At 50.1% G+C, this 13735-nt stretch overlaps 2 protein-coding genes across 4 annotated transcripts in view; one reads left to right on the top strand and one right to left on the bottom strand.

Moving 5' to 3' along the window:
- The window catches only part of LOC144039680 (uncharacterized), a 24928-nt gene continuing 11193 nt past the window's right edge, over positions 1-13735 (top strand). Inside the window, exon 1 of one of the 2 annotated variants that reach the window (XM_077553282.1) lies at positions 1-210. Coding sequence is in view for 1 of the 2 variants with exons in the window: in XM_077553281.1 (XP_077409407.1) it covers positions 1259-1339 (81 nt within the window). In the remaining variant the exon portion in view is untranslated. Of the gene's footprint in view, positions 211-1236; positions 1340-13735 lie in introns of those variants that run through there. The other variant, XM_077553281.1, reaches the window with a different exon arrangement.
- Positions 1218-13735, bottom strand: part of nkain2 (sodium/potassium transporting ATPase interacting 2) — a 14985-nt gene continuing 2467 nt past the window's right edge. Inside the window, exons 1-7 of one of the 2 annotated variants that reach the window (XM_077553285.1) lie at positions 11339-12115; positions 8387-8524; positions 7743-7823; positions 5729-5929; positions 4011-4071; positions 2894-2975; positions 1218-2101 (exon numbers count right to left, since the gene is read on the bottom strand). In XM_077553285.1, coding sequence (XP_077409411.1) covers positions 2092-2101; positions 2894-2975; positions 4011-4071; positions 5729-5929; positions 7743-7823; positions 8387-8503 — 552 coding nt within the window. In that variant the 5' untranslated portion in view covers positions 8504-8524; positions 11339-12115 and the 3' untranslated portion in view covers positions 1218-2091. Of the gene's footprint in view, positions 2102-2893; positions 2976-4010; positions 4072-5728; positions 5930-7742; positions 7824-8386; positions 8525-11338; positions 12116-13735 lie in introns of those variants that run through there. The other variant, XM_077553283.1, reaches the window with a different exon arrangement.

The raw sequence follows: 13735 nt of genomic DNA on the forward strand, positions 1-13735 counted from the left end.
GTCAACTAGAAAAGAACACACGTTATTTCAAAAACATCGACAAGTTGAAGGTCACAATAGTTTTTTTTCTTCTTTTGTTGGTTTTTCTTTTTCAAACTATAATTTCCCACTGCCGACATTTGCCACCAGTAGAGAAGCAACAAATTTCACATGGAGGCCGGTTGACCTCGTCGTCGCAAGTCACAAGTCGCACGAGAGTGGCATGAGGGGGTGAGGAAATACGCAAACAGATTGGTCAGGTGACACATGATGCAAATGTGCACGCACTCTCCAAAAAGGTTCTCCTTGAAGGTGAAATGTTTTTCAAGGTTCCACGTCCGTCCAAGGTAAACAAGGACGTCGGGTCCACGCAGTCCAAAATGGAGACCAGGTTTTGTTTGTTGAAAAGATGCTGCGCTTGCTTAGTTCGCATTTCAAAGGTGATAACAATCATGTCACATTTGCAGGTCCATTTGTGATGGACGATGTAAGGCAGGCGGAGGAGGGCGGGCAAACGTTGGTCCCCGAGGGCCAAATTTCATTTCAACATAAAAAAAACAACAATCTTCCGAGAGCTGGACGAGCCGCCATTGCTAGTATTTTGTACCACCTGCAAAAATGTGCATCTCGCCAACCACATGAGCACCTTTCAAATGCACAAGCATGATCGGAAGCCACTCGACACAGCTGCAACTTTTAATATATAGGAACATGAAAAAAAACATTTCTGCGTTTTCTTTTTTCAATGAATGACACATAAATTGAGTACAAGTTTGAGCTAAACAAGAGTTGGAAGACAAACGGCTGTTTTGTGAAATCCAAGGGAAGTGTTCTTGGCCAGACGTTCTGTCCCGTACCACTAGAGGGCGGTCTCATAACAGGAGTGGTATACTGTTAATCATTGGCCTAGGCCACTTGTAGATTGGGCATAAAAAAATGTTTTTTTCCCTTTCATCTAACCCTAAACCCATTGTAACTCATAATTTAATTAATAAAATAATTTTTAAACATAAATAAAATACTATAGAATGGTTGATATTATTAAATAAATCAGCTCTCAGATGATTAAACATCAATACGTGAATGAATGTGTATGTAAATGGCGCCATTTTTTTTGTTTGAGCAAAATATTGGAAGGACTGTTGCTAATGCGCTTGTGGACCGTGTGATGGAAAAGCCCCGCGTCCAGCCGAAGGGATCCGCATCCCATCGGCTGGACGCGGGGCTTTTCCGGGAAAACCTTTTGGCACCGCTGCCAATACGTTTTCCTGCCTCAAACATGGCGGAAGGAAGACGCTGGCTCGATGAAGCGGAATCCGTCTTTGCAGGTGTTAAATTGGACGGACAGACTACAGCTGAGGTGGGCGTGGCTTCGGTAACTTTCGGTAACTTTCTCATCCTTCCGATGTCGCCGTGCGAGACTCTCATGTTAGCGGATGTTTTGTGCTGTACTCGGTTCTGGCTGTGATATAAAAAAAAAAAAAAAAAAAAAAAAAAAACATCAGCGGCTGTCGATCGACTCGTCAGGCCGTCCGGGCGGGACTGACTGATGATTGTCCTTCATTTGTTGGACCTTTGGAAGTTTTCTTGGTTCTGGACGGCCGCTCCTGTCTTGCGTTCTTTGGCACTCTGTTTGTTGGTGGAAGACGAATGACTGATGGCAGAGGCCCAAACACGCACACACGCGCGCACACACGCGCGCACACACACGCGCACACACAAGAAAACACTTGGCCGTCTCCTCCTTGCAGCGCTTCCGACTGTAAACATTAAGATTGACATTTTTCTACTTGATCTTCAACAATTGGGGGTATTGAGGGGGAAAGAAAACGTCTGACATTCGTGAGTTGCTCGTACGTTTGCTGTCAGGAATTCTGCCAGGCACTGAAAAAGTTGGCAAAATCTCGACGATCCGCTCGCTACTGCGCAAATACAACAACAAAACGGTTGAAAAGCCAGCAGCCAGTGGAAGCCGCTTGTAGTTAGTGTTCGCCACCACCAGAGGTCAGTGTCGTACCGTCAGCAATCCACAGGACGCAGCAAGGAAGTCGGTCGGTCGTCGCGGGTGGGAGTCTCAAATCTCCAAAAGTGCTAATAAGGCAGCTTGCAGTCTTATTTGGACCTGAGGGAGGAGACATGCAAATGAGGCGAGACACACGTTGACATCACTCGTTCACATCATTCATTCACATCATTCATTCAAATCGATATCACCCGCTACACGTTTTTTTTTTTTACAACAAACGGCAAACACGGGATGTGTTGATGTTTCCAAGGGGTGCAAACGGGGGGTGGGGGTGTTTGGGGGAGTGCTTAATTTTTGTGTCTGACCGGACAGGGGAAGCTTCTGTCATCGAGTGGCTTTTTGTTGACTTTTGCTTGCGTCTCTTGTTAGCTTCTTGTATTCACCTGCTGCGTCATGGCCGAATAACTTCACACAACATCTCAACTTGTAGTTCCAAAACTTGACTTGAGCACGCCAACACTTGCTGCGCTCAGGACAATTGCTTGTCTTATTCACTTCTGTTTGACATGGTAACATTGTGGCTAAGATAAGGCGAATCGGCCCTCTACTGGCGAACCCTAATATTACAATAACATGTATTTAGCACAGGGGTAGGCAAGTTGGGTCCTAGAGAGTCGTAGTCCTGCATGTTTTTGATGTCTCCCTCCTCCAACGCAGCTGAGAGGCTCCTGCAGAACGTAATGATGATGATTTGAAACACCCGTGTTGCAGGCAGGAGACGTGGACAACATGCAGGACTGCGGCTCTCTCGGGACAACTCTCGCAATAGATTGTGTTTACGTGCGTTTGCATTCTTGCAAAAGATTTGAGAGAAAGTGCAAGTGGCGTCAATGGAATCAAAAGAAATTTGTTGAAAGGTCTTTTGGTGTTTTCCTGTGCCGTACTTACATGTACATGGGCTGCAGTTGAAGGTGCGAGGTCTTCTGAGGCCCCTGGTAGCCGTACGAGTCGAACCCGCCGATGAAATCGACTGCAGGGAAGAACGAGCGTCCGTCCGCGATTCCAGCAGGCAAAACAAAAACAAAAACATTTGAGCATGGAGACGCGCGCGGAGCCGTTTGATTGCGAAGGCACGTTGTAGGCGTCGGCCCCGAATGATGTCACAGCGGCGCAGGCGAGCGAGAGGCGAGAGGCGAGCGAGAGGCGAGCGAGAGGCGAGCGAGAGGCGAGCGAGAGGCGAGCGAGAGGCGGAGCCGCCTACCAGGCGCTTGCTCGCATCACGCTCGGACGTTTTTCACTTTGCCGAACGCCATTTATGCAAAGCGCTTGCTAAAGATGACACCTGCAGCTATTGGAGGACATTTCAGCCAATGGGAAGGGATTACTGGCACAAAACGACTTGTGAGCATCAGCAATCTGTTAGCATGCGAAATCCAATCACGGTGTGACCAGCTTGACTTGAGCAGAACCTGCCGTCCTGCAAGCCACCAGCGCTTTTCATTTTGGAGTCATCATGACCTTTTTTTTCTTCAGCAAAATGGCAGTTGAGCCATACAAAGAAGACTTTCACAACTACTGCAAGTGACTCAATCAATTAGCTTTCACAGAAGATCATGAATATATTGCCTGTGAGTATGTTGCACCACCATTTGTGTTCAAATATCAGTGACTGTAACAACGTCGCATGGATGCTTTTCATTGAGCCCGTTTATGGCATTTCCCATTTTGTGTTAGCATTCAGCCAATATGGCAACGTTTTGTGCTTTGTTAGCATTATGCTAACGTACTGTAATCCACATGACTTTAAATTTACTTTGAAGAATTGTTCTCTGCTTTTTGTAAAGTAAGTTGACGGCACGAGGAGCTCCTTTTTTTCCCCTCGAGACTCGATGAGACTGAAGCCAGCACACGCAGAATCATCAGCTGGGAATGTTCAGCGAGACCCTCGGCGAGCATTGGCTTCCTCTCCCGAGGCCCCCCCCCACTTGGCCGCCATTATTGTTCAGCCTGCGTGTGTGCGTGTGTGCGTGTGTGCGTGTGTGCGTGTGTGCGTGCGCGCACTCACAGCTGTCCTCCTCCTCGGAGATGAGCTTGACCACGTAGCAGGCGTAGATGAAGCCGGCCAACTGGAGGAGACACAAAGACGCGTCAGAGCACAGACGACACCACACCACAAGGGTGGCGCCAAAGCCCTGGAGAATAGGAAAGTAGTAATTCAGGTTAGGGTAATAACCCGCATCCTCTCAGACGAGCATGCGGGTTATTACTTCTTCGTCAAATATGGGATTGGTGCGGCCGAGCACAGCGGCGGACGCTTCTTCTTTCGCCTTCCGCCATCTTTGAAGAACAAAAGCGGCCCTGCCTGCATCTCGTCAAGCTCGCGTTGGCCTCGGATGACATCACAACATCCGCATCCATTGAAAACTGACATCTGTCGGGACGCTCGCTGGTGTGGATTCACCGCCCGCCCGCCGCCAAAGAGACGAGGAGGCGGACACACCCGCTCACCTTCCTCCATTTCTGACAATTTCATCATGGATGCGCTCGCACGTATAGCGAGCGCAAAGGCGGCGCTTTAATGGAGGTCGGCGGCGTGCGCGTCCGTGTTGCGATGCGCGAGCGTGCAGATGTGATGAAAGGTGAGGGCCCGCCTGCGTCATTCCCGCCGGCTCTTGATTTCTCTCTGATCCCGCTAATGATCTGGGCTTGCTTCAGGACGGGTTCGACCAGGCGGAGGGCGGGAAATGGTTTCGGCACAGATGAAAGGAAAAAGCTCCAAAGAGGCCACGCGGGAAAGTCAGCAAAGCATTTAGCAGTTAACATTTCAACGAGTTTGTTGCAGTCATGATCTCTCAACGAATACGTTTTTGAATTCACAGAGAAAATGAGTTACGTTGAAATCAGCAAGAATGCAAGTTGTAGCTTTTGTGTTTGTTTTGCTTTGTTTTTCAAGTCATTTCTGTTTAGTCTGCCCCCCACTGGCCAGGTATGGCCACTACATTTAGACATGTGCACTTCCTGCCGGGCAAAGGTTTAAAAAGCAAGATGGCTGCCTTGGCTCTGGCTGTGTGTGCGTGTGTGGGAGCGCAGACGAGCTGCAGGCCGGCCTCTCGGCTTGTTGACTCGTGATATTCTGCAACGTTCCAAGCTGCGAGGATTGCTTTTGTTGATGAATGGACTCTTCAAGCGACCCGACAACATCCACGAGCGGCTTCCTGGCCTCCTCGTCTGAGCAAACAATTGGTGAGTCAAATGCTTGGAAGCCCTGCACTTGTCTTTCAATTAAGAACATGCAAATCTTTGAAAAATGCCACAAACGCAGTTGTTATTTGTGCGTTGTCAATTGTGTGTGTGTGTTGTTTTCTGATGTTTCGGCCATTTTGAAGAGTTCTTGCTTTCGACTTGTGACGTCCCCAAAACGCAAGTCGGCTTGATTGAAGAGCCCGACTTGTGCCGTGTTGAAAAGCAGCTGATGTTTACGTGAGCTTAAGTTGTTTGGCCGACAGATTGCGTATTTCGGCCACTTGTACTTTTTCTCCATCTTCAATGGAAGTCCTTTTTTTTAAGACCGTCTCGGCTGGGCTCGTCTCACCAACGTCTTTGCGCAGCCGTCTGCTCGCTGTCAAGCTTCCAAATGGAGATTTTGCTCCTCGCAATCCTCATCGTGCATTCTGAGAAGATGTCCGCAATGGGACGAACGCAGCGAGCGAGCGAGCGAGCGTTGACGCTCTCTCACATCGGCAAGGCAGCGGCAGTTTGTGCTGGCGCCGGTTTTGTACTCACCGCCAAGAGGATCTGCAGCGCGGAGTGAGTCACTTCCACCACCTGGAAGTCCATCAGGCAGCCGGAGACGGAGATGTATCGGTGGTCCTCGGGCGCCCAAGAGGGAGGGGGGCTGACGGGGGTCACGCTGCACCCGGGGCCGTTCTCCATCCACCAGGAGCGATGCATGGACAGGTTGAAGGTGAGGACCAGGTCCGAGTCCTGCGGAGACGGACGGGCAGAGAGAGACAGACCTTCAACCACCCGAGCCAGGAAGGACAAAAGTGTGTTCAGTTGAGGAGAGCTTCCTTTCACCGTTTCACTTGTTTTAGTTTAGTTTTTTTGGGGAGGTTCGGGGCTGGGGGCGCCCTCGAACGTGCCGTTAGCAGCCAGCTAGCTAAGCATAAGACATCTTCCCTTTTGAGCGCCTTGAGGGGCGTTGATATTTCTGCCGTTTTGTACTTCCCTCACTCTGTGGGAGCTGCGCAGCGTTTTGTGTCCTCAAGAATGACATTTTGCATCTTTTGGATGGTTAAAGACGAGCAGGTGAAAACAGTTACGTGCACGTGATTCCAAATGGATTGCTGTCACGCTTGTGGGCGGCGCGGCTCGGTGGTAGAGTGGTTGTCTGGCAACCCACAGGGTTGTGGCTTGGGTCCCTTGCCATTGTGACCAGCTGGAAGGATCTTGAACAAGCAAGAGCAGTTGCTCCTGATGCTGCTGATGTCATCAGGAGAGGAACGAGTAGAAAAAAAGAGGAGGAACGAGTAGAAAAAAAAGAGAGGAACGAGTAGAAAAAAAGAGAGGAACGAGTAGAAAAAAAAGAGAGGAACGAGTAGAAAAAAAGAGGAGAGGAACGAGTAGAAAAAAGAGGAGAGGAACGAGTAGAAAAAAAAGAGAGGAACGAGTAGAAAAAAAAGAAAAAGAGGAGAGGAACGAGCAATCCAATGTCCAGCGCTTTGAGGGCCTTCCACGGTTTGAAAAGCGCAACCTAAAATTCACGATTGGACTCCTTTGGAGCTTCGACCGTTTTCAAGAAGACTTTGGAGCGTTTGCCCCGTTTTGGTGGTTGTGACAATCAGCGGTACTTTAACTTAGCTATTAATGAGCAGGAGCCCTTTTTTCTATTGTTATTATTATTATTGTGTATGCTTTTGTGGTGTTTGTCGTGGTCAAGTAGAGCTTCGAAATGTCGACTTCAAATGCGTTCTTCCTGTTTTGAATGCAAAAGGATTTTCATGTCGGTGTTGAAAGGTTCCGCATTGCAAAGAGCAACATCAGCGCTCGACATGCATCACCTGCGCAGTTGCACCCGCGCACGGCAGATCGCGCGCCACACGCATGGCGGCAAAAATGCGTCATCGCGACTTGGTAGCATCGAATGAAAAAGTCGACAAAGCAAAAGGACATTGGAGGTTTGTCATTCCAAACAAAGCGCTTCCTTTTATGACGAGCAAAACGAGATTGAATGCGGCTTGTTGGCACACGCGGAAAAACGAAACCAATGACGCTTTTTGTTTGCTTCTGCGGGCAAATTTGTGGAAAACTTTCTGGCATAGTTTGAATGTCGACAAAAAGGCAAACTTGAAAACGAAGCGCGAAAGCGACGTTTCCTTGAAGGGCGGCCAAATGTCGAGACGTGCACGATTGCTGTAAGACGCTTGATTGCAAACGCGTCGTTCATGCTGAAAATAATTTGTTTTTCTCCTGCCGACCGCCGACCGCAACTCACACAATCTGCACTGATTTCTTCCGTTTATGGAAGAAGTGATTGTCCCTAATTATTTGTCCGACAAGCTGCGATTCCAATCAAGCCGTTTGCAGCCAACGTGTCGTCTCCAAATCATGAAGGACGGCTCGAAGATAAACCGGCGAGCCTCGCGGTGGCGAGTGGAGGATGCGCTGCCGTCACATCCAAAGATCAAAGATTACAAACGTATTCAAGACGGACGTGGGTTCGAGTCCAAAAAAAACAAAAAAACAACGCCGGCGCCTCGTCAAGTTTGATTGCCAGGCAGTGAAAGCAAAAAATTACCTTGGACAGCTGGCCGACCTCCAGGTAGAAGCAGACGATGAAAACGTTCCAAGTCATCCAGATGAGCAGCCAGGCTGCGTACTGCGAGAGAAAAAACACCGGCGGGCGTCATGGCGGCAAACCACAGAGTTGAGAAGCTTTGCCGGCCGCGTGCACTTTTGCTACAGCATCGGAACAAAATGAAAACCATTTCAAGGGTTTAACATTCCAAATGGAAAAAAAAGAAGCTCAAACTGCTCGAAATACAAACAGAAAGGTCTTGTTAAGAGCCGACACATTTTTCGAAGATCTTACGAAGCAACATTTCCTGTCAGCGACAAGAACGAGCGCGTCTTTGCAATTGCTGGACGAAATCCAAACAATCGCCATCGATCGATTGGGAAAGAAAAGACCGAGATGGAAATAAGCTGAAAGAAATACATTCGACTGGCTATCCAGGCAGCTAACTAGCACAAGCTAACTAGCTAACCTGCACGGCCAACATGACTTTGTTTCTGCTCTTATTTGTTGAGCCTGCTACGGAGCGCCTTTGATGGAAAATGCAAAGCCGCCATCCATTTGCCGTCTGAGTGCAAAGACGCGCCGGCGCTGCAACATTCTTGCGCGCGAAGGCTTTCCCGAGTGCGGCGCGGCGTCCAGCCTACCCCGGTGACGTAGCGCGGTCGGAACTGGATGGTGCCAAACAAGCCCAGGATGACCGCCAGGATGTGCAGGAAGTTGGTGAGGATGGGAGCCCACTGGTAGCCCAGGAAGTCCAGCATCTGACGCTCAAAGACGCTCACCTGGTAGATGACAGGACGCAAAGCGGACGGTGACTCACCAGCACAAGACAGACAGACAGAAGTCGCAACTTTGAGCTCAGGGGTGCTCAAACTGGGTCCCGGAGGGCCCGAGTCCTGCGGCTTTCCCTCTTCCAACACGAGCTGATTCCGATCAACAGGATCGTTATCAGGATTATGCTGATGAGCTGATCCAATGAATCAGCTGTGTTGGAGAAGGGACACCTGCGGGACTCTGGCCCTCCGGGGAGGAACCAATTTGCCCACTCCTGTATACACAGGTGTCAAGAGGATCGAAGATTGAAGACAGCCTGCCGAAAATCATCGTTTTTTCGGGCCTCGACTTTGTTTACAAGCGTCTCCAGCTCACATCGTTTTTTTTCATTTGTGCCTCATGTTTTATAATGTGATGATCTTATCATGCATCGGAATCATTTCCACCCGCAAGCCCTGTTTATACTCATTTGCATATTCATGTACGGCGTGGAGAGGGAGGAGTCTGCTACGCTAACATTTCCGCATTGATTGAGGTGTGCGAAAGGAATGTGCGACGTTTTCTGGAAATGGATGTGCGGCGTGTTTCAGGATGAAAGCCACGCAAGTCTTGGTACACGAGGCCCCGGGTCCCCAGTCACCCCCGGAACCACAAAAGTGCCGCCCGTTTGATAATTGGCGGATCGTTATCGTCATTGATGATTTGGTTTTTGCTGCTCATTTGCCAGAAGGGGAATGTTTTGTTGCTGGTGTTGATGATGGCGAGGAAATATGGCAAAGTGGAGCATCTACGACGTGCATTCGTTTGTGGGAGCAAACGACTTGCGGCCTTTTGCAATCCAGTCGGCTCATCTTGGAAAAGGAAGGTCAAGAGCAAACGCCGTCCTGTTTGACCCCAAAAGTGAAAGAAAATGGCCCAAGGTCTATTTTGGCTTTGTGACCATCATCACCATCATCACCATCATCATCATCATCATCATCATCATCATCATCATCATCATCATCATCATTTGCTCTCTTGATGCTCATAAACTTTCGCGGCTTCCTCAAAGGCGGGCCGCCGGCGTTTACGGTTAGCTTAATGAAGGCTTTGCCGTCCGCCTGCCGCGGACGGCAAAGCCAATCTCCGATCGATCGGGGCTGCTGGAACAATCAATTCATCTTCATCGCTGGCTATTAGGAAGCATTTGTGGCTGCTTAAGCTTGGGAGAGGGACTGAGACAAAAGACGGGATGGGAGGAAGGGAAGTCGGAAAGGTGAAAAAAGACAGACGGAAGACGATGCTGATCTCCATTGAATAGCAAATCCCACATTGGGTTTTTCCTGCCAGCGATTTGGAGCACAAGCAAGAACCGCGACACGGACCGAGCGTCCCGCTTTCATCAACAGAAGGGAAGAGTTAGCAGTTGTCGGTCCAAAGACGAATTTGGCGGCGGCGAAGACGAGCTGATCACAGAAGATCCCACCGATGCCAGTTCTTGCATGTGGGCGGGGCCAATTAAAAGAGTTTTCAAATGGAATGTTTCATGATGTTGTCACTGGATTCGCATGTGCAGCCGCTCGCTGGCTCGCTCGCCGCTCGCTGGCTCGCTCGCCGCTCGCTGGCTCGCTCGCCGCTCGCTGGCTCGCTCGCCGCTCGCTGGCTCGCTCGCCGCCCGCTCGCTCGCTCGCCCGCTTGCTCGCTCGCCCACTCGCTTTTGGGGACCCTTTTGAGCCAATCCAAATCTGCTTTTACCGCCGACAAGGGAGCGCGCGCTCCACACAGTCTGGCCAGCAAAGGTCGAACCACTGCACTTCTTGGCACTCTGTGTGAAGTGGACGGACAAATGTCCTTCTTTGCCTTCCGTTCTTGTCTTTCTCTCACCACGGACGACGGATCCGTTTCATATCAATAAGCGGCGTGACGAATCTTCCCCCAGAAACTTTTCTTGATGTGAACGTGACATTTAAATGTCAGAACGGGCCGCATAATCCGCTTGCTATTTCAAAAGCTCTCCTCCGACTCTGACTCGGTGTCTCGCCCTGTTTTTTGGCTCTACTGGATGCTGGAACCCGCACAAACCTTGCGGGACCCGTCATGCGTTCTGTTCAACTTCAACTTGTCTGCTTTGCTTTGCTTCCCGACACAAAATAATTCTTCGCCGACTCATGGAGGGCCAGCGTCATCTTCGTCACAACGTCCGGCAGTGTGAGCGTCGAACCCGGCTCAACCCAAGCGCAAGCGGACTCGCCGGCGTGAGTCTCACCCGATGCCGACCAGCAGAACTGCGGCAAGGGCCCGGCCGGCGTTAAAAGCGAAGCAAAACGATCGGGAGCGTCGATCGAGTTGCGCCGCTTGGGTTCGAAAAAAGTTGAAGCGGGCGCCGACTGCAAACGCAGCCACCGGATCAAGCTTGGCCCTGATTCAAAAGTGGACCTTGTTGACGTCACAAATCAAATTGTCAAGTGCAAGATGCGATTTTTGTCCGCCCAAGATGCCTTGCGGTCATTTTCCCAATCAAGAAGCTTTCTCACGTTTGCGCATCCAGCAGATGTCAAATGTGCCCTTTTGCTTGCCTTCCAAAGCCAGCGTCTCGCCTCACCTTTTTCCTCCCACTCTTTCATTTGGCCTTCTCCGTCTTCTATTTATATCTTTATTCCTCCCTCCATGATCTCGCCCTCCTCGCCTCGCTCGCTCTCTCCTAATCGGTTTATGCGCCACGATGCAGCAGCGGCGCAAAGAAGAAGAAGAAAAAAAAGCCTCATGCACACAAATACGTGAAGAAGGCGGTCTGTAAGTGAATGATCGTGTCCCCCCCCCCCCCCACTCCCCAAATGTGTTACCTGATTTGAAATAAGGCCAGAGCGGCAATCTTGTTGCTCGTCACAAAACACAACAAGCGGAAATTTCCAGCAACCTTTCAACAGTCCCGTTCTTTATAGCTTATTCCTAAACTCTTAAAAAAAAAAGTCCCATTCTTGATTCCAAGGGAAAAAATATCAACAGAACTTGAAAGTCAACTTTAACCGTCCACGTTCAGCCGCGCATCCCGTCATCGGGAAGCGCATCCCGTCATCGGGAAGCATCAGTCGGCTCCAAAAGCTTCCCGCTCGCGACTTGGACGCCTTCCAGCATAATGTACGCGTTGCAACACGTTGGCCCGCTTCCAAGTTTTGATGTATTGACTGGAAGTTGGAAGGGCTTGTTTGGCTTCCCGTTGGCTGCAGGTCAGCGCGTGACATTGTTTACGACAGCGGGAATAGGATCAGCTTTTTATGAACAACTTTCCCGTCCATGTGACTTCACATTGTAAAAGACATTTTCAAAAAAAAAATCACAGTCTCCCCCAAAATGCACACGACTTCTGTCTTTTTCTCTTTTTCACTTTGCAAATAGTTGACAACAAACGAGTTGATCGTCGCTTGGGAATTGAAGAACCGCAATCCAAAGATGAAAATTCATGTGGGATTTAAAGTGCACAACAACAGAAAGTGGAGGTGGACGAGCAGAAGCATTTATTGGAAGGATGGAACGTTTCACGGCAGCGCACGCCTACCCAAGTTGCCCCTAATTGTTTTGGGAGACGAGAGTCGGGCCGGGCAGACGCGATGAACGCACGGCAAGAGTTTCCGATACAAGCCGCGTTTCCCGGAGCGCGTTTGATCGTCTTGCCGCTCTCTTGCTTTCCTTCACATCATCGGCCACTAAAAGCCTCGTCGGGGCTTGCCAAAAGTCCGCTAACGGTCTCCATCACGTCACCCTTTGCCGCCTCTAACCTTGCCCACGTGCGGGAACCTTCAAATGCTAGCGCTGGTAAGCTAGACTCCGTTTGCTCGCCAGGGTTACGCAATCGTTTCTGCAAGCCAGCTCTTGTTTGAAAAGGAAAATCCTGCAAAACGGCAAAAAAATCTGAAACATAGAATCGATAGAAAGGATTTCAAAATCCACTTGACAGCGAGCGTGAACGGCGGTCCGGAGAGTGACGATGACGGCATTCTCTTTCTTTCATCAGAACCCTTGCAGTCAACCTTCGAGGCCCCCCGTCAAGTCCCATTGGAGGCCGGATCGAAACAAAGAAAAAGGGATGTCACTTCTGGGTGACATTTAACGGTAAAGACACAAGTCCAAGTGGACCCAAATTGGAAAACGTCACTCGATGGAAAAATGTGTGGTGGAAAATGAAACGTACAGTACGGACAGCCCACAACAAAATGTCCGCAGTTGCTGAGGGCAGAGACGCATAAAAGGGTCCGAGAGACGCTTCAAAAATCTCAATCTTCAAAAGGCCATGCGTCGTCAGCTGCCGTTCTTTTGCCTTTACTAGGAGACGGTGACAAAAACACCGTTTCAAGCTTCAGATACAGAGACGGTGGGTGAAGCAGCATTTGGCTCTGCGGCTGTGCTTATTGAAGTGCCGTCTGCTCCAAGTCGTTGCAAGTCACAAAGTTCCCTTTGAACTGGTCACGACTTCCAGCACAAATGTGAGCCTCGACCGATCACCGCTGACGTCAGCTTTGACGCACGCGAGCGCAGGATCGTTGATCCCTGACGGGCGGCGTCCCGAGTCTTAGCAATTAGCTTCGCTCACCAAGCAGGACCAGCTGAGAGAGAGACGGGGAATGGAAGCGGACCTCATTCTTGTCTGTCGGGCTGCAATTAGTTGAAGAGGATCGCGGACTGCAGGCGTTCTTCAGCAACAGCCGATGGAGCCCATTTTTGTCAAGCCGGCATCTTAAATGCGAGCTAACGGCTAACTAACTGCAGGGCGTGCTCACCCGCAGTGCGCGAGGGTTTTTAAACTGGCAGAAAGGCTAATGGACTTATTAGCAGGCCCGCCCCCCGCGCGCTCGCTCGCACGGCCATTACGAAAGTTAAGAGAGCAAAGCGTGTTGTTGACGGCGGCACGCCATTTGTTCCACCGCATTAGCCACAAATAAGCGCTCGCTCCTTCAGCCACGGGAACACACAACAGGCCCCGAGACAGCACGATGGCGCGTGAGCGGCGTGGAAGCATTCTCTTGCAAGACACGTTGACTTTTTGCCAGAAAACAAGCAGCCATGTTTGACAATACAGGGGTGGGCAAACCCGGTCCTGGAGGTTTTGGATGTTTTCCTTCTCCGTCACACCTGATTCGTATCATCAGCTCATCAGCAAGCCTGATAACAACCCTCGTCACAGGAATCAGCTGTGTTGGAGGAGGGACAGCTCTAAAACCTCCAGGACCAACTTTGCCCACCCC

Source organism: Vanacampus margaritifer, chromosome 19 (assembly GCF_051991255.1).
Source record: "Vanacampus margaritifer isolate UIUO_Vmar chromosome 19, RoL_Vmar_1.0, whole genome shotgun sequence".
In the NCBI taxonomy this organism is placed as follows: Eukaryota; Metazoa; Chordata; class Actinopteri; order Syngnathiformes; family Syngnathidae; genus Vanacampus; species Vanacampus margaritifer.